The 24,304-nt window shown below is 40.8% G+C and overlaps 1 protein-coding gene across 6 annotated transcripts in view; it reads left to right on the top strand.

Moving 5' to 3' along the window:
• Positions 1–23,419, top strand: part of ANXA2 (annexin A2) — a 30,779-nt gene extending 7,360 nt beyond the window's left edge. For all 6 annotated transcript variants that reach the window (XM_066558700.1, XM_066558701.1, XM_066558704.1 and 3 more), the window contains 12 exons: positions 3,179–3,238; positions 7,220–7,319; positions 12,916–13,010; positions 15,779–15,892; positions 17,827–17,917; positions 18,384–18,463; positions 18,777–18,836; positions 19,433–19,526; positions 20,249–20,344; positions 21,315–21,373; positions 22,017–22,139; positions 23,048–23,419. In XM_066558700.1, the coding sequence (XP_066414797.1) occupies positions 3,191–3,238; positions 7,220–7,319; positions 12,916–13,010; positions 15,779–15,892; positions 17,827–17,917; positions 18,384–18,463; positions 18,777–18,836; positions 19,433–19,526; positions 20,249–20,344; positions 21,315–21,373; positions 22,017–22,139; positions 23,048–23,107 (1,020 nt within the window). In that variant the 5' untranslated portion in view covers positions 3,179–3,190 and the 3' untranslated portion in view covers positions 23,108–23,419. The remainder of the gene's footprint in view (positions 1–3,178; positions 3,239–7,219; positions 7,320–12,915; positions 13,011–15,778; positions 15,893–17,826; positions 17,918–18,383; positions 18,464–18,776; positions 18,837–19,432; positions 19,527–20,248; positions 20,345–21,314; positions 21,374–22,016; positions 22,140–23,047) is intronic.
• The last annotated feature ends 885 nt before the right edge of the window (positions 23,420–24,304 follow it).

Genomic DNA, 24,304 nt, shown 5'->3' with positions numbered 1-24,304 from the left:
GCTTTAAGTGATGTGCTAACCCTTATTGGGTGAACTGGGGAGATACAGCCTGGCCTATTTGTACTCCTGCTTAGCACTCTATATATATATGAATGATTTTGAGCCCTTGTTTCATTTACAGCTGATGCTGCAGGTCTTCCTCACTCTCCCTCCTCTCTGTTAGCAGGCTTGCCCTAGTTTTTGGACACAAATGTGCTCCAAGTGGAAGAGTTTCCATTCTCTCATTCCGGGGATGCCGTTTCCTTGGCTCAGATGTCTGGGAACACCCTTTGCTCATATCTCTGCCTGGTATAATAAGTGCTTCTTAAAATGCTAATTCTGCTGATTGAGCAATGCAGTTGTTTGTGCATACCTGAAACTTTTCCGTGGAACACAGGGGGTTTTTCCATAATGTGTGTGAGCTGGCCCTGGAAATCAAGATATGGGGCTGCTTTTAAACTCACATTCTTCCCTTACCAAAGAGTTTCAGGGATAAGTTGGTGAACAGAGTCTGGGCCAGTATAATAACAGAGCTGTAAACCAGTGCCTTCTGGGAGGGCTGAGGTCAAAACATGCCATCTGTTTTAGCAGAATAATATGAGGATTGTGTAATGTGCATTTAGAAATTGGTTGTAGAAACTTGCCTTAAGGTATTGAAGCATTAGTTTACAGCTGGAAGGTAGAACTTGATTCCTTTCCAGTGCAGGAAGAGCAGGCTAGTGCAAGTATTTTCTCTTTACGTGTTCAGACCCATCCAGGACTTGTCAAAGCTACATCAGATAAAATCAGTCCATCAGAGAACAGTGAGAGTCTGTTCTCAAATACGAGTGCTTTACAGAGCAGGGTGTGACAAGAGCTGTGTTTGTTCTCTGGGTAAAAAAATCTTTCTCTGCAAAGATTCTTGCAAGAACTCCCTTTTTTTTTTCTTTAGCCAGCTTGCTGTTGATGGGCAGCCAGTTGCTATAGCATTGTTGTGTTCTGGTGATATGAACCTGGAGTTCCAGCTCTATGTGAGGGTGTGTTAGTTCTCTTCCTGGACTCTGATCAAGTCTATTGTTTCAACAAACCTGATTCAGTGTGGTTTTTAATTGATTTAGAAACAGTAGTCTTGCAAAAAGCTGTTCAGTGATTTGGGGTTTTTTTCATGTGAAAGGTTTTTTTTCATGTGAAGTGCTTTGCTTCAACTCTCACTGGTGTTTTCTTTGGGACAAGACTAAAGGACTTCAGTTGCTCATTTTTGGTAATAGTTGAAATACTGTCAGAGTACAAAGGTCTCACAGGCTCTTCATTTTATGGAGAGTAAACATTAGGAATTTCATAACTCAGGAATATATATCAGTCCCCTCTACCCAGCATGGTTTATAATGCCAACAGCTGGTAACAGCTTATTACAACTTCTGCAGGCTGTCTTTAAAGGCCTGGGTTGGATTTTACCCCTGAAAAAAACATTTATTCTCAAATATATCAGTGCATGACTGCCATTTTGCTCTGTCTTTTCTTCCCTTGGAATCTTACTTTTTCTTGAAGTCAAGTTGCTTTTGTTAAACCTAGATTGTTTCAGAAGATGGAAGATTCTCTTTCTGTGTTCTAAATGAGGAAATGTGAGATAACAGCAGTTAGACTACAAATGTACTGTGATTTTGCTGCTGTGTTTTATTCTTGTAGCACTAGCTATTTTTGCCAAAAAATTCTTTGCTTTTCTCCTTACAGGAGTTAAAACAAACAAACAAAGAAAACAACAAGAAGAACAAAACACTTTTTCCTAGAGTTTTAACCAGATCATCATTATCAAGAAACTATTTAAAACTTCTCTGGTTCTCCAAGCCCTTAACTGGTCATTGAGTGGAGAGGAGATTGGTTCCTCTGGGGAATTGGCCTGGGTGGCTGGTCCTGAGGAAAGCCCCATCCTGTCAGAAGAGTGACTGCTGGAGGATTAAAAGCCATCTGAAAGCCAGTTGGAAGGACATAGGCAGGAGTGGCTGCACAATAGCTGGGAGTTGTCTGGGGGCCATGGAGCCAAGAACCGGCTGGGGGAACTCTGACAGTGTGGAATGAAGGGCGTGGCACCCAGCTGAAAACAGGGCAGTTTTGGTATCAGTGCAGTGTCTCTGGTTTTGAGGTGCTGCTGCCCTTTCTCCTGTCCTCTCCTAAGCCAGCTCTTTGCCCTGTTTGATGACTGGACTGTAGAGGTCCTGGGAAAAAGCTTTCATTTAACAGCAAATAATGTTCGCTGTAGGTGCCCTCCTGGGTGACTGGGTAGCAGTGTGAGAGCAGCAATGTCTGTCCTTTCTCTAGAGAAATTTGAGAGCAGGGTTTGGGGAATGCATCAAGCCTTTCAAATATTGCCCCTGGCTTACAAACTTTGGAAAAGCTTTCCTTAGCTGAGAGACCCTTTCACTAGAACAGTAATACAGCTCTGGTAAGCTCCCTGACCAGAATCCAGAGTAAAAAAGGCAAAGTATTGTAACATAAGTTTATCACATCAGTGTTTATTTCTGCCATGTATATAACCCATCTCAGGGTTGGGATTTTCCCTGGTTTTTTGCATATGCAAGGAAGATGTTATTCGGGTCCTGGCAATGGAGCACTGATATTAAGTTGCCACAATGGCTCTTTTTTGGAGCTGCCATTTTTAGGTAGTCCTTAATACCTCATCTCTGATAAATGTGGTGTTTGTCCTGGAGAGCTACAACAAAACCACAAGATCCAGATCCAGGGTTAAAGATTAAATGGGGTTATGGTTTTGTAAAATGCCCGCAAGAAAAGAAATAATTCCACTGCATTTCCTGAGTACTTGAAGAATTGGGCATGTGAATGCTACTGCTTGTTGTTGTTCTTTGACTTTGAGCTGGACCAAGCTATAATGTTTCTGAGTAATTTTCCTGGTACTGAGTTGTCAACTTAGGCAACTCTGTTTCTGAGGCAGAGATTTCTCAAATTCCTGTCTGCGTATTTAAAATGCAGAAGAAATGCTCGTTTAAGGAATTTTTATTGTACAATGGAATGAAGACCTCTTGTTGTTGCATTATTAATGGTGGTGTGGCTTGGAAACACTTAAATCTTCTTTCCTGCTTGTTATTAGCAGATCCACTGGACTGTGTCACTTGAAGTGCTGCAGTGCTTCAAGGCTGGTGGAACACACTGATGTAACTGTAAATATATTTAAATCTACTTTGTCTTTTTTTTTCTCTTCCTCCAGCATTCTTTCAAGATGTCCACTGTTCATGAAATTCTAAGCAAGCTCAGCCTTGAAGGAGATGTAAGTATTATTATCTAAGCAAAAAAAGTTTGTTTTACTGAAATGTCTCATCTTGTTCCTTTTACAGGACTCTGCACCAACAATTGTACTGAGATGTACAGTTTACAAGATTCCACACATCTCTTAAACTTTTTATTGGCTAAAAACCTCATCAGCAGTGATCAGTTTTCATCCACAAACCAGCTGTAAACCATAGGACAGTTACATGATTTAATGATGTTACATGATTTAATCCAGTATCCTCCTGCTGGGCCTTATCAAAGCCATCACAGGGCAAACAATGGCTGGTTTGCATCTGTGTCCCTCTTTCTTCCAAAGGAACAAGTCAGTTAAGGATGAGAACAGAAGATGGAAATAAGTTTGCTTTTGCTGATACCCTCTGATTTTTTTTCCAGTTAAAAATTGAAGAACATTATGAGAACAAAAGTATTGGGGATCTGATTCCTGCAATGGTTATCACCAAAACCAAACTGGCTTTTGAAAAAAATTATTTCTCGAACTTATTTTCTCATTTTCTGTTTTAGCTTTCATTGTGTATTTTTCACCACATCTGCACTTGGTTTATAGTTTTATAGAAATACCAGAAAGCCAAATTTTTTGTTTGATTTCTTCAGTTGCAGTTAGATGGTAGATTACCACTGTGGTATCAGCATATTGTGCCATGGATTTATGGTTCTGTGATTGTCACTGAAGAGGAAGTGAATCCTATCCATGCATTATTTCATCACATTCCTAATGAACTTGCTACCCGTATAAATCTTACAGCTGGTAGCTGCAGGTCTGAGCTTGGTACAAGCAAATGTTTTGCCAATTTTTGGTACTTATTGTGAAATTAATTATACCAGACTATGTTTGTGGAAGAGCTGTTGCAAAGAACTGGCCAGTGCACTGTAGGTAAGCAGTAAAACTGGTTTTGTAGTGCAAAAACAGTCAAGCCTTCAGCTTTCATGGTTGTGTGTTTCAATGGAGAATTACTTTTGGAATAATAATTAAGCAATCTATTCTCAAGGGCAGAAATGCTTCTTCCTTGATTCTTGCAAGTAGTTGCAAAAGTCAGATTTGAATACTGTTCAATGGAGCATTTCCCTCAGAAATCCTGCTGCAGTGTCAGAAGGCTCAGGCAGCTGTTTGTGCTCTAAGTTGGAATCCAGAATTACTGAGTAGCTGGCCTGTGTAGCTCTGCAGCATTAGAGCAGTTCCTCTAAGCAGTGATTTAGCAAATTAACTGATGTTAAACACAGTAGTTGGGTCAGCAGTTTTTCTCTTAAAATTTTAACCTTGAGGGTATAGAATGGTTGTGGCTGAACCCCAGTGCTGTCCTGTGCTCTGCATCAGTGGTACAGGAGCTGATTTGAGTGAAGGTGAAGGACCTGATGGCCTCAGCCTGCCTTCCTTCCTTCCTTCCTTCCTTCCTTCCTTCCTTCCTTCCTTCCTTCCTTCCTTCCTTCCTTCCTTCCTTCCTTCCTTCCTTCCTTCCTTCCTTCCTTCCTTCCTTCCTTCCTTCCTTCCTGCCTTCCTGCCTTCCTGCCTTCCTGCCTTCCTGCCTTCCTGCCTTCCTGCCTTCCTGCCTTCCTGCCTTCCTTCCTTCCTGCCTGCCTTCCTGCCTGCCTGCCTTCCTGCCTTCCTTCCTGCCTCCTTTCCTTTCCTTTCCTTTCCTTTCCTTTCCTTTCCTTTCCTTTCCTTTCCTTTCCTTTCCTTTCCTTTCCTTTCCTTTCCTTTCCTTTCCTTTCCTTTCCTTTCCTTTCCTTTCCTTTCCTTTCCTTTCCTTTCCTTTCCTTTCCTTTCCTTTCCTTTCCTTTCCTTTCCTTTCCTTTCCTTTCCTTTCCTTCTGCTGATCTGTGCTCCCAGCTTCTGGATCTCTCTGCAAGAGTACAGAAAGATTCTCAGACTACTTAGGTGTAGGTGAAAGGGTCCTGGTGTTTTAGGGTTAATTAAGCCTCTGAAGCTGTTAGTGATACTTGTTTCTCCCTCATGTTTCCCAATAGGATTAAATTTCTCAAGCTCAGAGGAAATAAAGCAGGTAAAGGACCTCTGAAGCCACTCAATGCATAAGGAGAAAACCAGTTTCTCTGCTTTAGTTTGGCCCAGGCAGGTGGTGCAGTTGCACATTATCTGGACTTCTACTGCCACGTTGAAAAGAATTTTATACTGAACTAAATGGAAAGTCAGTTTGAAAGCTTTGTCTGAAAACACAGAGTAGTAGTACTGTGGTACAGCAGTGTACCAGAGTAATTGAGTAGCTTGGAATTGAAATGGCTGCTTTTCAAATGCAGTCACCCTGATAAGACCTGTCAGGTGTCAGGGAAACTCAGTCTGACTTGGTACATGCCTTGGGTGGAGGGACAGAGGAAAAATGGCCAAAAATTGCAAATATGCTGTGTATTTTGTTAGTGTATGCTATCATCCTGGCAGTAAACTACTCCATCCAATTCACTCAGCAGAAACTTGGAGCTGGGTGGAAGGAGAGGGACCCAGCTCTGCTGGGGTCTCCAGGTGACTGTTCTAGATGATGCAGAGTGCAGGTCAATGAGCAGTGCCCCAGGATGGGGGTGCCTGGCTCAGGAATCTTTCAGACACACAGATTTCTCTGAGGCTGCACTGCATGTCTCCATTTACTGTTTCCATTGCCACTAAAAGCAAAGGCTGTGTTTTGTGGTGTGGCTCTGGGCCAGACTGGGGCCACTTTGCTGGTCTGAACTGCTGGTAAGAGACAAAAGAAAATGATTCAGTTTATTGGTGCTTTTCTGACTTCCCATCTCCACAGCATAAAACAGATTGTCTGCAGAAGGCACAGGGGCAGCTGCCAGAGGAATCTGTACAGAACAGCATGACCTCTACAGGGATAGAGTCAGAATTAGTCAGAAACCATGGAATTTCTTAGTTCAAAGTGCTCCTCTTAAAAATTTGCATGTAAAAATATTTTCCAGGGATATTAGGATAGCTTAGCTCTGTTCATGAACCCAGCTTCCTTTTGGAGTTAGAGATGGAAACAAAAGTTTCTGGGGATCTTTTCCAAGAAAGCTTAGTTGTTCATTCACTTAGGAAATGGCTGTGGCAATTTCAGGTGCTAGTAGCTCTACCTCTCTGCCAGAGGTTTAGGTTTCTAAATTGAACTCAGCAGAGTGAAATTTGTGAATATTACCCAGCTACTTGTATGAGAATCTGTGGTTTAATTTAACCCTCCCCTGGGAGGTGCCAACAAGCTGTTAGCTCACACTGAAGCAGCTCAGAAGAGTTCAATCTCTGTTCTGGTCACCCTCTGTTTGCAACTCTAATCCTCAGGAGAGGACCATGATAAACAGCTGATAAAATCTGGTAACTTGGAAAATATTGCATCTGTTTACTAAGTGAGCTTACCTGCAAGTCCTCATACTCTTGGCAGTGCTAATTTGAAATGTCATTTGGTTTTGCAAGCCTCATGCTGCTTAAAGGAAGGATCTGGAGGCCAAGAATTTAAAAAAAATTATTAATAACTTCTGCTTTCTAGAATTATGGCCTTAAATAGATTTTTTGGGGGTGTGTTATCTTTAAAGTTCATGAGACAGTGCACAAAACTTTTTCTGACTTTATCATTCTTAATCTTCAATTTCATTCTTTTTTTTTATCTGTAGCTGTAATCAAAAGTAAAATATTGACTTCAAATCTAAACTACCTTCCTGTAGTAATTTTCCTTCATATCTAGCCAGAAAACTCTGGATTTTAGAATATTGAAGTTTAGTGAGTAAACTTGGAAGGTGTTGGGTTTTTGCTGCAATAAATACAACATCTATCTGTATATATTCTATAAGCATGGCTGTGAGGGGATTTCTGGGCAGTGCACATGAGGAGAAGAGACTTCAGTGGCTATTAGGAGAATTCCATTTTCACAGATACCTGCTGGTAGTTCTTGCATTTAAACATTGAGCTAAATACCAATGTGTTTCATTAATTGCAAATGGAACTCTGAAGGGTTTTTTGTTGTTTTTGTTCTTTTCCCTGCAGCATTCTCTCCCTCCAAGTGCATATGCCACAGTGAAGGCCTACTCCAACTTCGATGCTGACCGGGACGCTGCGGCCCTGGAAACGGCCATCAAGACCAAAGGTGGGCACAGGGGCTGGGGCTGCCTGGCTTGCAAAAACCAGAGCAAGACTGGGTCTCAACACCAACAGTTTGATGTCCTTACTCAAGGATACCTACTTTAGGAGGTGTTGGATTCCTTGAAATCTTGACCAAGTTAGAATTTGAACCCTGTAAGTGCATGCTCTGAATATGCTTTTAAGTTTGTAGCCATGAGTTGTTGAGGTTATTACTTTTTTTTTCCTCTCTTGATTCATCAGTACTTCAAATTCTTCTTCTTTTCTGCCACTTGAGAATAAAGTGTCAGCTCCTTTGGCAGTGGGCTCTGAATCATGGATTTCTACTGGATTGTTGGATTGGACATTTCTTCTTCCTTTCAGCTCTCCAGACACCTGCATAGGAGTGGTTTGAACATCTTTATCCTGAGTTTTGAACTAAATAATCATTCATCTTGTATTAATTTGGTGTCAAAGAAGGTCCTAAAACCTAGTTTCTGACATGAGTTTGCAGTATTTCAGGGGCAGGGCAGTGTGAGCTTCTCTGCGCTGGGTTATTGGACAGGCTTCCCTCTGGTACATTGAAGCCATCAGGAGACAGGAGTGTGAAGTGCAGCTCTGCAGTAAAGCCTTGCTGGCACTCCTGGCACAGGGAGTGCCATGCTTTCCACACTTGCTCCAGGCCAGAGCAGCAGCAGCTGGGCGTAGCTGGAACCAGCAACTCTTTTGCTTTCATGTCAGAGAGAAATTTAAAAGCCAAACAATTCCTCATCAGAAAGAAATGCTAAGTCTTCCATCAGTGCCAGCAAGGCATGTGTTTGACTTGCTATAAAATGTAAAATATATTCCCTCCATAACAAGCACAAGGCTTTCTTTCACAAGATTACTTAATTTAACTAGAGAAATTCCTTATTAGAATGGGTTCACTTCTGATTTTGAATAATTTATGGTTTGGTTTGGTTTTTTTTTTTTAAATTCCCTGATGAGAGAGTTATATATATATATATATATATATATATATATATATATATATATATATATATATATAGTCAGGTTTGACAGCAGATGCTTTGTATATATGTAGAGTTTTGTCCAGACTTTATAATTTTTTGCAGCTCTGATTATAGAGCAAATCTAGACATTTCAAATACACCATGAGACTCTCAGGGTAAGTACAAACTTACACATTTGAACTCTCAAGCTGCTAATTATTGCAAAAGGAAATTGCAATCTCCTGGGCAGTACAAAAGCTTTTCCAGGCAGGAAAGTCAAGCTCAAGTTCTCTTTCCACTTTCTCTCAGCAAATTAAGCAGTGCAGTTAAGTTACATGGAAACATTTCAGTAGAGAGATGATTTTCAACTCTCTGAGGGAATAATAAGGAACTTACTCATGGACCTGCATGTTTGTAGGCTTGAGCTTCTCTCTGCTCATTAGTTTGTTACCCAGAACTTATTCTGGGAAGGTAGCTTTAAAGGGAAAATCTCTTTATGGTTTTGATACCAGATTTCCACCCCAAAGAATCTCACAATGGAAGTATTCTTGTGGGGAATTAGGTATGAGAGTGTTATGACCCTTCTTCCAGGTACTGTTTCTTTGCACTTTGAATGCTTTGGACCAGGATATTTTCATCTGCTAATTCAGAATATTTGATAAAATGTGAGTTCTCTAAAATACATGTAGGGGGTTTTCCTCAAATGAAAATTCCAACTCATCCAGACAAGAACTGGTTTTTATGAACAGTGATTAAAGAGCTACCTGCAAAATTGAATTTTAAAATAATTCTGGGAAATATCTAAGTAGTAGTTGAAAAAATATAACACCCATAATGAACAGACTGTCTGCATCCACAGCAGCTACCATTTTCTTAGGAAGTATCACCATTTCTCTAGCATTTAGTTTGCATTGAATGTGGGAAGTAGAAATAAGCAATGTAAGTTCTCACAGAGTGATGAAGAGGAATATGACTTGTTCATGTTAAAACAGTGAGAGAGGTGAGTTGTAAATATATATGCAAGCTGGTTTGTGGTTGAAAATTAAAAAAAAAAAAAAACAACAGGCGTGTAAGAACCATTTGGGAGGCTTTACTCTCAACAGGATAAAGGACACCTGGTATCTGAACCCTTCATAAACCCTTCAAATAAAGCCCTTGGACTTTCTTTGTGTTGAAAATGGAGGTCTGTACATGCTTTAATGGGCCTGTATTTCACACTCACCAAAGCAGTCTTTCCAATTTCTTGGAAATTATAGCACTGCCTTGGAAGTGATATCTTGTGGAGTCTTATCTCTGGCTATACCTTATATAAACAGTGCCTGAAGTCTGCTGTTTGCCATCAGGGCAGGCCAGCTTGGGAGAGATACCTTATAAATAATTATATGGTAATTATTATATGGTAATGGAAACTCCCAGAATTAGAGTCATGAATCTCCATTTTAGTGATTCTTGTGTAAAATGGCCAAAACTTCTTTTACTGTCTGAGCAACAGCTGTATATTTGGTTTAGGGAGAAGATCTAGGGCAGAGTGTGTGACTGTTCTGCTCTATGTAATATCTAAATATTTCAGCATTAATTCTTCAGAGTCATTCCTCAGAGTTTGCTAAGCCATCTGTTCATCTGTGGGGACCTCTGGAAAATACTGTAATGTGTTTGTTTGGGCTTACATCTACCTGCAAAAACTGTACTGCACAAATACATTGTCCAGCCCTTTGCAGGGCTTTGAGTGGAGCTGAATTAAATGCAGGGGGTTTATATATATCCACCAGCCTAGGAAGGGAGATGTGCAAAAATGTCTCCAGGTCATATAAAACCTTGTAGTTAGCAATTGCTCAACCTAGAGGTTGCATAATGCAAAAAACTTGTTACAGTTCTGGCTTCTTCCTTTTGGCATAAATGCCATGGCTAAGTTTGGTTTTTTTGCTCTTGTGTTTCTGCAGCAAATTCATTTGGTGCCGTGTCATGTCCTTTGTCAATGTTGGCTTTTTGCTGCATAGGACAAGAAGCTGTTTAATTTCTGTATAATGCTCTAGGGTGCAGATCAGCTGATGTACATGAACCTAAGCAGAAGAAACTATCTATAAGGGGCACTAACAGAGCTTATGTTAGATTTCCTCTTCATTTTTTCTTGTAGCAAAGACAACTGCTGAAGTGTCTCTTTTCTGTTTCAGAATTATTTCCTACCATTGACTTTTATGTGTCTCAAGTACTTGTTAAATAATTTGTCAGACTAGGTTGTGAATATTTGTTATTTGCAGCCTTCTATTGAGGACTCATGGGATACTTTTTTATTCCATGGCTGTCAGACTTCAGGCACAGGTTTGTTGTAGGAAAGGGCTTAGAACATAGATCTGTAATAAATTCATTACATCCAGAAATTGCTAAAACAATGATGATGTGTAAATCAGTCAGTTCAATCTTAGAGAAAGGTCTTCTGTTTAGGTAGTATATCCAATATGCCCATAACTTCTGATAGAGATTGTAAGGTCATGAAATAAAAGCTTTTAGAAGATATCTGCTGGCTTGCTGGTGAGAGAGGGCAGTGCCTGAAATCCACCAAACTGCATCAGTCACATATTCCAAGTATCAAAACTGTCACTAAAGAAATATTTCATTGCAACATGGTTTGGGTTTGGTGAACCCTTGCTAAGCAAAATAGCAGAACTGAAATTGTGGTCTTGTTTTATCTAAATTTTTCCCTCTTACCCCATTTATGTTCATTTCCTCATTTTTGCTGACTGAGTTCCAACACTGTGATCTTACCAATGCCACCACACATTGCCTCTTTAACTAGAAAAGCTGTTATTAAGCAGAATTTTTCTTTCCGTTTCCCATTGATAGAAAAGCAGGGATAAAATCTGCCTAGCCAGAATAAATTTGAAAAGAAACTGTTTCATTGCCTTGAAACTTTCAGAGACTTTAGCAAACAGCAAAGGAAAGTGCTGGAGCTGCTGTCCTGCTGTGCCCCACCTCAGCAGCTGTGAGTCAGCATCCTGTGTGTGCAGCATGATTCCCCAGTGTGAATGAAGTACAAACCCTGAGTTTCCACTGAATGCCAGAGCCATGAGTTAACTTCATATTTCCATAGCATGTGTATGAGAAACTTGGATGCAGTCAGTCATTTGTGGGCTTCTAATCTGAAGCAATTGTGGTACAACTTGAAAATGTCATTTGCTTTTTTGAATGCCAAGAATGTTTTAAATTCAGAATTTATTAAAAAGCTTAAGACATTGGCTTGTACTGTGAGCCTGCAACAGCTGAAAGGCTCAATGTCTGTGTGTGGCCATTTCTGAACAGGGAGAATTTGTTTTCTTTTATAATGTGGGAACACTTTAAAATGTGCAGGAGTAGATTATGGCTGAAATGTGCAGTCAGCCTGTTTTCAAGTCAGAGTTTGTAACTTAGACACATTATGCTTTCCAGGACCTTATGGCATCATTTGCAAGCCCAGCTTGTGTGAATAAGAGGACTGACGTAGGTCTGCCTCAGCACAAGCTAGGGACAGGAGGCTACCAAATGGAGTATTTCAGCATGAAAAATGTGGTGAAGAAAGAGAGAGCATTTTTTGATTAGACTTATAATTTTAGACTCTGCAGCTAATGGCTAAAAGGTTTTTTGCAAGATTCCTACTGTATATGATTCATTTTTATGACATCTGTTGCAGTTCTTTTTTGTCAGGTTACTTTAGGAAATAGGGAAAAGAAATGGAGCTGGATTCTGGCAGGGATCTGAGTCCTGCTAGTAGCTACTGATCCAATCCTTACTTTCTGGGGTTTTTTATGAAGAAATCATCTTTTACACTGATGTGTGTGCAAGTGTGAAAGAAGGGATTCATAATACTTTTATTAAACAGAGAGGGCTCACATGAAGATCTGGGCTTGTTCTGACCTCTAGATTAGAGCCACCTGTTTGCTTCGAAAACTGAGAGTTGCACTGAAGTGCATGGATTTGGAATGATTCCCTTGAAAGTAAACCTTCACTGATGTGCAGTTCACTTTCTTAAAAGATAAGTTGGGAGTTTGAGCATCCACATCCTCTAGGTGTGCCAGTTACAGCTCAGCATGGATCTGCCAGTGATGTCAAAAAGAAGTAGCACGTACTCAATTCTTCCAGTGTCAAAAATCCCTTCTGTCTTTTGAGCCTCTGAAACATACTGAATTAAATATACTGGTTTATTTTCCTGTTTCCATGTTTGGAGTGATGGATTAAATGGCTTAAACAGAAAATATAACTGCTTTATCAAAAAGTCTTAATTTAAAAAATTCCACAAAAATGACAGGATAGGCTTTAGTAAGTACAAGTTTTAAAGTCTGTGTTCATGAGCAACTTTTTGCAGAATTCTGAGTGCTTGAGAACTAGTGCACAGACACATAAGTGAAGCACAAGACAGAGTGGCAAAGCTGATGACAAACTAGACTTTGAGATGTGTCCAAAGATCTGCATCCCACCCAAAGTTTGGACTCTAACTCATGGCTTTTTCCCACAGCCAGGACAGGATAAACACGAACTAGTGAGAGCTGCTGAGCTCTGCTCCAGACAGCACATGTGCTGTGTTTGGGGTGTTGGGGAACATGCTGATACAAGAACAGGGACAGGAAAGCTTCTCTAACTTTCTGTCTTGTGTCTTTGTAGGTGTGGATGAGGTCACCATCATCAACATCCTGACAAACCGCAGCAATGAACAGAGGCAGGACATTGCTTTTGCCTACCAGAGGAGAACCAAAAAGGTGGTAAAATATGAAGAAATAGTAATTATTGAATATTTTTCCTGTGGAAAACTAGATTTTTCAGGTTTTGTCTTGTCACTGAAATTCAAGATGCATCTACTTTGTCCATGGTGTCATAGTTTAGGACCGGTAGAACTTTGGAATATGTTGAATATGCACAATTGGGACTGCAGTCTGTTGGAGATGGTGGTTTCCTAGCACCTTCAGAAATCACAGTGGAATCCACAAGATTCCCTGGTGAAATGTGCTAAAAATACTGGGAAGTCACTGGCATGAAGTGCCTCCATTTGAAGGAAAGAAGGAAAGAGAAGTGCTTTAAGGGATTGGTTTTTTTCTTTTGGTTGGTTTATATCTTTTGGGGGGTGTTGGATTTTTTGTTTATTTTGTTAAGACAACTCAGCATAAGGGAAGCGTTCTGTTTCTGTTCACACAGGTAGTTTAGCTGAGAAAGCACTGCAGTCATTTGTGCTATGATCACTGCAGTTGTGGAATAGTGATGTAATGAGTTGAACTGTCATTAAAAATTATCCTGGCAGAAATACCTTAAGTACTGATCTATTGATGGAGAGAAATCTGAAAGATGTGTGCAGAATTCTGCAAATGAGTCTTGCTGTCTGGAAGGCAAGAGCTCTTCTCTTTTGAAGTTTTGAGAATCTTATCATATATGAAGTTTCATGCCAGTGAAAAAGAGGAAACTTTACATCGAGTTCAGATTTTGATAATGTATCTCTTCCAGGTTTGCCAGACCCCAAATGGTAGTCCTCAAGTAGCATCCCAGAATACTCATCTGAGCCCAAATGTAAATGTAGAGTTAAGTTTTGGGAGTTCAGCAGCTTTTCTGCATGACTGATAGAGGCACAGCCAGGTTGGACATGTGCATGTGTGCACACGCCTGCACATCCTGCCCTGGGGACACTGGGACAATCTGCACATAAATGGACCCCAGGCATGAAATGTGTCACTTAAAGCTTTGTTAAATGTTCTGCATGACCACAAAAATGCACAGTCAAGAAAACCTGCAACTTTTTTCATGTTTCTCTCTCACTTTTTTCCCTTGCTGCGACCCAAGAACAAACTGAATTTATCAGAAGTTTAACAAGTGCCAAAGAATAAAGCAGTCGTATAAACAATGGAAATGTGCAGTAGAAGCCACTCAGATAAACATGTGAGGAGGCAAGAGAGGAGGAAGTGGGATATGAAAAGACATGTAGGTATATCTTCTAGGGACAGTGTCTGATGGTTCTCTTTGCCAGCAGTTGTGCAGATTTTGTTGGCAATGTGTCATGCTGTACTAGGCTGCTTGCTTTGTGTGTTGCAGGACCTATCAGTAGATCATAATTTTTAAAAGTCACATAGTCTACCTCTCTTTAAATTCCTTTGGGATGAGCAGTGTCTGATGGAAACTCTTGGTTTAGGTTGGAAGGGACTGTAGTTGCCCAAGATGGACACCTTCCATTAGATCAGGTTGCTCAAAGCCCCATCCTGGCCTGGCCTTTTAAACATTTCCAGCGATAAGTCAGCCACAACTTCTCTGGGCAACTTGTTCTTTAAAATTTATTACAGAGATATGTGCTGGTTTTCCTGTGGCAGTTCTGAAGAACACATTTTCACCCAAATAAAGGCTGGAGCATTGTATCCCACATGGAGTGGTTGTACTAAAAATGTTTCTAGGTCTAAAGCAGCCAGATGCCCCAAACCCCCATTCCCTCCCTTGGTCAATCCATGCAGAAGGTGCATACAGTATTGGCACAAATTAGTGCCCTGGATTAAGTGGGTGACTCTGGAAATTACTAAATGTCTTGGTTCATTATCTCTCTGGCACAAACTTCTCTGCAATTCAGCTGAGGTCACTTTCCCTACCCCCTTTTCCCCTGCCTCTCCAGCTCAGTGATTGTTAGTGAGAAACCAGCAACTGAAATGCAGCAATTCCCTTCTGAATGCTACAGATTGACTTCAGCTTAGGGAATACATGGATCTGTGTGAACCCCAGACTTGATCCTGGGGATTTCAGCTTTGTAACTGTCCTGGTTTGATACACTACTACAGGGAAGCTGATACTAGCATAATTCAAGTTGCATCTGAAACCCTAAAGAGCATCTGAGTGATTGGTGCAGGTTTGCATCCTCTGCAGTGAACATTCCTGACTGTTTCTTTTTCTAGGGCTGACTGGCAATTAACCATAGGGATTTGGGCTACAATCTTCTGATAGTTTCCTTGAAGAGAGGCATAATTTTTCAGTGCTTGGGGATGATTTTTTATCTCCTCAGATAGCTGGTTGGGAGCTGGGCCTTACAGTGGAATAAGTGTGCAGTCAATTTTCCAATGTCTTGGCTAGTAAAGGGCTGGGAGAAGAGGAAAACCACATATAATACAGTGCTGCTGGGAAAACTGTGGGACTGTGATGGAGCAGCAGTGAGCACCACAGTGAGACAAACTCAGATCCATCTGTGCTTATTATCTCCAGCAAAGTATCAGTGCTTCAGGACTGGAGTGAAGCTGTTTAGATGTGTCTGCACTGTGCTTTCCAGCACTGTGTCAGACACTGGTGCACTTCTTCTTATTTTCAGAGGATTAGAAAAAAATTCCTTTGCCCTAATTTCTTTCTTAGGCTTTCACAGCCAGAAAGCTCTTTATGTTTCTGTTTTGTTGTCAGCTGTGTAAGAAACACTTCTGCAGGCTTGGAGACTTAAAGCCCTGCAGGTTAAATTCTCTGGAGATCAGAAGTGAGCTTTAATTTCTTTTTTTCCATCGTCCCATCTATTTTACAGGAACTTTCTGCAGCACTCAAGTCTGCTCTCTCAGGTCATTTGGAGGCAGTGATCTTGGGCTTGCTGAAGACACCAGCACAGTATGATGCCTCTGAATTGAAAGCTGCCATGAAGGTAAATAAACTTTGAAATTTAACATTGTTGATCTGATGTCGCTGTCTCGGGAAAGAACATGGACTTCATATCCAGGGCCATAGTTTTCAAACTAATATTATTTTTTTTAGTGCTGCAGTTTAAATATCCAGCTGCAAGGCATCCAAAATGAGAGAAATCATGGAACTATGTAGTTTTAAAACTCTTAATTAAATCCTCTCTTTAAGGAAAAAGTCATTCTTGTCAGCTCAGGAGCAACAGCCTGGCTGCTTTGCTGACTGCTCTTACAAACAATGCATGGGTTCATAGTATGAGAAACCTTTAAGAGAGCAGCTGTTAGCAGGAGCCATCAGATCCTCTGCTGGTATTTATGGGTTTAGAGGGGAATTTCCAGTTACTGGGTCATATCACTGATCTGGAAAGAACATCCTGTACCAGAGCTGCCCCGTGTAGAACACGAGGAAGATGGGGCATCAAAAGCAGTCTCTGCAGAAAGAAGTATCTGCTCTGCAGGCCTCTGAAACAAGACTTGAGAGGTGCTCATGCCAGTAGAGTCACCTTTGTAAGCAAACTAAGGTTGGGAAATCGTAGTTATAATTATCTAATCATCACTTACATTCTGGATGTTCTTGTTCAAGTTAGGGTTTGTTTTTTTTTAAGAATAAAAGACCAGTACTAAGTTATGACTGAAATTTAGAAAATGTCAATAATACTAATTAATTAACTTCTCCAGATGATTAAAAAGGAGTTAATGAACAAATTAGAAAACAAAACCACCCCCTCCACCACATAAACACACACACTACCCTGACCCCTCCAAAAAAACTCCTTAAATCCCCAAAGCCAAAAAACCAACCCACTATGGAGGTGGTAACTCTTCCACTATGGGCCAAATGCACTGTTTGGGTAATCAGATGCTGCCCTCTCCTGGTCTGAGTACAGCCTATCCATAATTTTTTGTGACTCAGACTAGTCTGGGGTTTGGCATTAAAGACCAAGCAATTTCCTTACGGTAGTCCCAAATGTAGAATATTCTATACTCCCCATGGGTTGCTTTTCCCAGCTCCCAAGGAGTTCCCATTAGTCCTGACCTGGTCTGAATTAGCAAAACCTCTCAATGCTCTGAATTTGCCTGAGCTTAAATTTGGCTTGATACGTGGAGCATTACAAGCTATGACTTTGGCATCATTTGTTTGCTTGAGGAAAGCAAAGTTATCACTGAGGAGTTAATTATTTTTCTAGTACACATTCTTGAAAATATTTCAACAATATTTAGAAAATTATATATGTTGCTAGTCTTCATTTTTCCCCAGATGCTTATTAGAGCCATTGTGTAGAAAGCTCTCCTAGTTCTCTTAGCTTTAAGTCATGTTAATAAAATTACTTGGGTTTACTCCTCTTTTTCTTTTTTTTAAATTTTTTGTCTTGTCCCACTTTCTTGCCCCTTCAAGGGAGACATTTTACCCAAAGGTATTTTGCCACATAATGGCCTCCATTTTCCACAGATTCAAGACTGCAGCATGAGACGTTTCCCAGGATGTTACTCCTCTTGAAATCCTCTGGTAAACTGTGCCCATTTTTGCCTGCAAAGTGACATTCTGTTACAGATGGGCTTAACAAAAAGCATCCTAACAGGGGGATAAGACTGGAATTTCTTCCTGTGCTCCCAGTGGATAGAAAAAAATCACACAGGCCATGATAAGCAGACCTTCTCCAGTTATGCTGGTGAGGAGGCCACTGTTAGACACTCAAAGCAGATGCACATTGCCCAGAGAGAACATCTACAGGATCTCTAAGCCACTGGAAATATTCCATCTGTTTTTTTCTCAGGAGCAGTTGGCAAAAAATATCCCTGAACTGTTACAGTGGGGAAGAGATGTCCATAAAATGTTTTTAAACCATTTAAGCATTCCTGTTCATTGCTAGCTCCTAAGTGAGCCCCGTTTGTGTTGCAGGGGCTGGGAACTGATGAAGACACACTCATTGAAATCATCTGCTCCCGAACAAACCAGGAGCTCAGTGAAATCAACAGAGTCTACAGGGAAAGTGAGTTTACTTTGCAACTTTCCATGTACTATGTCTTTTACCCTAAATCACTTGGATAAATTCCCCTCAGTGTGAATTTCATTATTAGAAATCAAACACAAATCTGCTTTGGTTCCCTGCTGTTTTGTACTGGTGTTCTGGATATTTGTGTGATTTATATAGTTGCATCTTGTTGCCTGGTAGCAAACAGACTGAAGGCTATTTGCTGCTAATACAAGTTGTGTCTAAATGAAATTTTTTGGTAAGCTTTCCATGAGACACTGATTGCATGGACCTCATGACTAGCTGGTAGCAATGCTGGGTTTGATGTAGGCAAGTGTGGGCTTGTTTTCATTGACTTCCAATGAAAGTCTGACTTAGATTGTAGCTGTTCATGTGCATAAAACACAGTAATTAGCAGCCCTTTTTCTTGCAAAGGAGTATTCGTGAGCTACCCTTTGCCTGAAAAGAACTCTTTGTTTTCTAGTGTACAAGACAGAGCTGGAAAAGGACATCATATCAGACACATCTGGTGACTTCCGCAAGCTCATGGTTGCCCTGGCCAAGGTAGGGCTGTTCACAGTTTCCCACTTTCTCCAATGTGCCTGAGGGGGGGCTGCCAGTGAAACAATTGGGTTTCTGATGCACTCTTAAATTCCCCTGTATTTTCACCAACCTTTGGGGGGGAAAAAATATTCAAATGTTGAAGGGCAAAGTATTTTAACAGAAATGCAGCATTTACAGCATTAACTTTGTAATGGGGATGGAGTACGCAGTTACTCATTTAGCAAATTCAGGTTAAAAAAAGAAAAAAAACCTGAATATATGCATAGCTTACTTTCATAGAAACCTTTCTAAAATACTGATATCTTGTTTGAAGGGCAAAAGGTGTGAAGATACCTCTGTGATTGATTACGAGCTGATTGACCAAGATGCCAGGGTAAGTGCTGGTAGTGACCATGAAATATGTCCAGTTGGTCAGGCCTTGGGGGATATTGAACATAAACATGGGAGTGGAGAGCATTTGTGAAGTAGGTGTGTGCATTTCAGATTGTCCTGCACAGTAATGTTTGCATGGTGTCAGTGAATCTGCCACTTGCAATCCTGATGCCTTCAGGGATCAGTTTTCACAGACTACTTACCCAGCATACAGAAGCTCTCTGGTATTTCTTTTAGATACCTGAAGAGAGAGAGCCTTTAACAAAAGGAAATGCATCCATTGCAGTGAACTTAGTGGCTCTTTGTGCTTGTTTGTTACATCTGCATCTGTCAAGAGCAGTTCTGCTGAGGTAAACAGAGCTAAATACAGAGTAAAGCTGTGGCCAGAGGTGAATACAAAGCAATTAGTCTTAATGTCAGATTTAGATCCTTAAATGTTGTCCTGGTGACCTGCTCAACCCTGTGTCCTTGTGTGTTTCTCCCACAGACACAGTTCCAGTAGTGCTTGTTTTTCCAATAAGAAAATTGTCTACATTTGCAACGGCTTCTTCTGCAGCTCCTGATTTTTTGTGATTTTCTTTTTCTTTCTAACCCCAGGACCTCTATGATGCTGGTGTGAAGAGAAAGGGAACTGATGTCCCCAAGTGGATCAACATTATGACTGAAAGAAGTGTTCCCCACCTGCAGAAAGGTACTATTCAAGAGACAGAATTTTTTTTTTCCTGTAAGAGAAAGTTATAATAAAATGGTAATGATTTTGTCCCATGTATGATTGAAGTTATTGTGAAAAGCACTCAAAAACATAGGAGATCTCATAAATCTTAATTCATGTCCAAGGTGTTAATTTTTTTTTTTAATCTAGTTATTTCTGTGGATGTGTTGATCTCACATTTTAAGTGTGTAAGCTCTTTTTTACACAGGTGTAACAATGCTCAGTTATATGTCACATACCTGAAAACAAAGATGTTGCAGACCTAGAAAATATGGATGCAGGATACCTCGAGAAGTCCTGTGGCTTTTACCTCTGTGCCAGGGTAGCTTAGCTATATCATGTGCTTAAATCTGCCAGTGAAGACCCAAAAGCAGCTCTGATACTGCTGTAAAGCAGCACATTAGAAAAGCCATTTGAAGACTTCTCAGAGCTTAAATCACTATTGTTTCAAAAAATACCAGTACAGGATTAAGATGGTGTTTTCCCAGATTATGGAGGTGTTCAAGGAAAACAAAAAGGCCACAGCATGGGATCTTTACAAATTTCTGCTTGTATTTAAGATGAGATTCTCAGAAGGACTTGCATGGATATTTATTAATCATGTGTCCCTACATTCCTGTGTCTGTGTTCATGCTTTGGTTGGTTATTTCTGCCAGTTCTTAGTCTGGTTTTGATTTTACCTACTTTCTCTTCTGTGCTAGTGTTTGAGAGGTACAAGAGCTACAGCCCATATGATATGTTGGAGAGCATCAAGAAGGAGGTTAAGGGAGATTTGGAGAATGCCTTCCTTAATCTTGGTAAGTTACCCTGAAGTAATGACTGTCCTTATATAGGATCTTTTCAGGGCTCTTGCAATGGATCATGTTAAAGGTAGGACCTAAATTCACCCTGCTGGATGAAAAATTAGCTGGACATGCTGGTGTTGTTGGATCCACTGGTGTATTTTTGGATATTGCAGATACTGAGAAGCAGCTTATTTTTGCCCTCTGCAAGATATAAACTTTGCTTTCCAGTTAAAATTCAAATGCATGTGTGTTGTGATCTGCTGTTGGTTCCACTTTTATTTGATAGAGGGGCCTCATGTTTGTTTCCCCAAGCAAACAAAAAGGTTGAAATTGTTCAGTACCCACCTAGGCTGGAGAGAAAACAGCATGTGTGTGTGAGAGGCGGAGACAGGCAGGCAGTGAGGGTGGTAGGGGCTAACTGAAGAGCTGATTTGACACTGAATTCTCTGAAATAGGGAGGCAGGGTGTAAGACTGATACTGTGCCATGAGGTGAAGATGACAAGGATGTCACTGTGTTTAAGAGGGAGTTCTTTAAGGGGAAAATCCATTTCAGACTGAGGGTGAACTGAGAGCTGTGTAATGCAAATTGAGTATAAACAGAGCTCAGCCTTGAAAAGGTGGCTTCTCATGGATGAATATACAAGGAGTGTTCTAGAGGAGAGATTGCTTCTAGAAGTGGAACCATGAACTGGGAGCTGTGGAGGAGGGCCAGCATTCTGAAATTATACAGTTCTGAAATGATGCCATTTTCATGGAAGGAAACCCTTCCTAAGAATGTGAGCATCTGTGGTTCAGTCACGAGCTAAACCAAATGACTTCTAAGTAGCATGTCAGGAAAAATATTTTCTCCGTGTCCCCTTTTTGGAGGAACTTTTGCTGAAAACCTTATTTTGACTACTTATCATAGCTTTAAAAATGGCTGCAATATTCTGTGTCCTGTGCATGGGCAGGGTATTTAACTATTCTTGTCTCTCTCTTCAGTCCAGTGCATTCAGAACAAGCAGCTGTATTTTGCAGACAGACTGTATGATTCCATGAAGGTAGGAAAGACTGGTTTTTCTCTCTACTGTTTTTTTTTTGTTGTCTTTGTTAGAAACTTCTGTTCACATGAAATGTGACTGGCATGTGAATAAATTAACAATTACTTAATATTGTTCAAAAGCATTCTTTAACCCTTACTAGCCTGTATTATCTATTCGGATTTCTCTGGTATAGGGAAATGTAGGAAAGAGTTTCATTATAAAGATCTTTATTAGATCAGTTGATTATAATTAGCAAAGTTAGACACATCTTTTGCATGTAACCAAGAGCTGATAGCAGAAAAAGCTGTTTATTGAATACCAAAATAAGATATTAAATTGGCCTCAAAACATTTTGTGAATAAAAAGGAATAAAGAGAAACACCTGGTGACAGGCATTAGGCAGTTCCAGGAAGAGCTGGTGAACCAAAAGTGCTGCTTACAGTCTAAGCTAAATTTGTGACTGCAGGTTGGTTAAACACTGCTGATGAGACAGGTACATTCATGCTCAGATTCTTGCATCATAATAATGATCTTTATTAGAAGATTTGATTCATTTTATCTTTTATTGCTCATCTTTGTTGCCTATAGTTTGCTGTCCTACCATTAATTATTAATGGTAACATTTCAGCTATTGCAGCTCTAAATGTGTGTCTGCTTGTAGGGCAAGGGAACCCGGGACAAGGTCCTGATCAGGATTATGGTGTCCCGTTGCGAGGTTGACATGCTGAAAATCAAGAGTGAATTCAAGAGGAAATATGGAAAATCTCTCTATTATTTCATCCAGGCAAGTTTTTCATCTTTGGTTTTATATCATGGGCCTTTGCAGCAGTCTTCATTGGATTTGTGGTACCACTAGAATTCATGGGAGGTGTGTTAGAGACCACAGAGAGAATATTGTATTATTTATGTACTATGGGAAAACCCACCTTTATCTTCACAGTCTACAGCTGGTACAGTTCCTGTCAGCCACTTGACAGTGTATGTGGGCTTTGTGCAATCAACTGATGTGTTCTGAAAGAGAATTCTGCTCACCAGTCCCTATCCTCAGATCAAAAGAAGAGACAATTGTTCTGTGATTGCTGAATGAAAATAGAACATCTAAATTGATACTCTCTTTCATTTCAGTGCTCAAGGAGAAGGCTCCTTAGCTAGTGACTTTTGTCCATTTCTGTGATTGGACAGGAGCTACACGTGCTAGGTTTTGTCTAACTTGGGGCATAAATAAAGAGTTTGTGAATCTGTTTCAAAGCTGATCTTCACCCTCACAACAGCTTATGCTACATTATTCCTTGTGTAGATGAAGCTGAGTCAAAATCTTAACCCAGAATCTTTTCCTGAAGGTGTCAATTGTAGATTATTAGCAATTTTTTTTAATAGTGCCCTTGGTGTATGATTTTTGCAGTGGTCAGTGAGACAGAGCAGAATCAAGTCCTTCAGCTTCCCTTTGTTGTGTTACTCTTTTTTCATACCCAAATTTCTCTCTTCTTGGCCTTGCATTTATATTGCAAGAATGATTAAATAATTTCACTTCACACCTAAGTAAAACTCAGTCAAAATAGTCTCCTCCAGGCTGAGAAGGCTTCAGTGTGAATCATAGACTGTCCCACAGGTTTAGAATATAATTCATATGCTTACACATTTTATGGCTGTTTCCTGACATGTATTTTGTATTTTTCTTTCCTTGCTTTACAGCAAGACACAAAAGGGGATTACCAGAGGGCACTGCTGAACCTGTGTGGTGGAGAGGACTGAAAACTGTGATGGAAGAAACCCAAGTCCAGAGAAATGCCTTTTTTGCTCTTCATTTTACTGTAATCCTAGAAAACCTGAATTTCCTAGCTACCCTTGAGTTGCCCTTTCCCTGCCAGAGCCCTGCTGCAGTTTGCTCCCCTGCGCTGTGCATGCCCTCTCGGCAGCTGTGCTTGGCTGTGCCAAAGCTCCTACCAGTGTATGCAGAGACACTAACCCTCCAGGAGACACGGGCTCACACGTGCTGGTGAAAAGCTCTGCCTCTCTGTGCAATGTTTCTAATAAAACAAATAAAATTATGTTTTACTTTAACAATATGGGTCTTTCAGATCTTAATTTGAAAACTGTCTAAACAGTTGATGTTAGCTTTTGCTGTCCATTTTCTGTGTTGTTTCCATCCTCCTCAGGTTCACTACTTGGGGCTGAAAACTTATGTTCTTCCCTCAAGCCCTTCATCTGTTTAATGATTCACTTTGTCAGCAAATCCAAAACCATTCTCTTCACTGGTTGAGGGAGGTGATCCTGCCCCTCTGCTTGGCCCTACTGAGGCCACAGCTGATGTGCTGCGTCTAGTTCTGGGCTCCCCAGTACACAAAGACATAGAGCTCCTGCAGTGGATCCAGTGGAGGGCACAAAGATGATTTAGGGAGTGGAACATCTCTGATGAGGAGACACTGAGGGAGCTGGGCCTGTTAAATCTGGAGAAGAAAAGACAGAGAGGGGATGTAATTAACACTTACAAATATCTACAAACTGGGTGCCAATTGATGGTACCAGACTCTTTTCAGTGGTGTCCAGCAACAGGATGAGGAGCAAAGGCCATAAACTAAAACAGTAGAGGTTTCACCTCAGCATGAGGAAGAGTTGCACACTGAGGGTGGCAGAGCACTGGGAGGGCTGCCTGGGGTGGTCATGGAGTCTCCCTCTCCGGAGACATTCCAAACCCACCTGGATGGTCCTGTGTCACCTGCTCCAGGTGACCTGTCTGGGCAGGGCCGTTGGACTGGATGCTTTCCAGAGATGCCTTCCAACCCTGACTCTTCTTTGATCGTCTCTCCCCTAATTAAGTGCCACTGAAACCTGAGCCACAGCCCTCTCTGCCTGCCTGTGAGGGGCCAACACTTGAATCCCTCCTCAACGTTAAACTCTTTGTGTGCCTGTATGCAAGGGGGAATGGTTTGAGAACACGGAGCAGCCTGT

Source organism: Molothrus aeneus, chromosome 13 (genome assembly GCF_037042795.1).
Source record: "Molothrus aeneus isolate 106 chromosome 13, BPBGC_Maene_1.0, whole genome shotgun sequence".
NCBI lineage: Eukaryota > Metazoa > Chordata > Aves > Passeriformes > Icteridae > Molothrus > Molothrus aeneus.
Note: the sequence above shows the minus strand (reverse complement) of the source record. Positions and strands in the feature narration are given on the sequence as shown.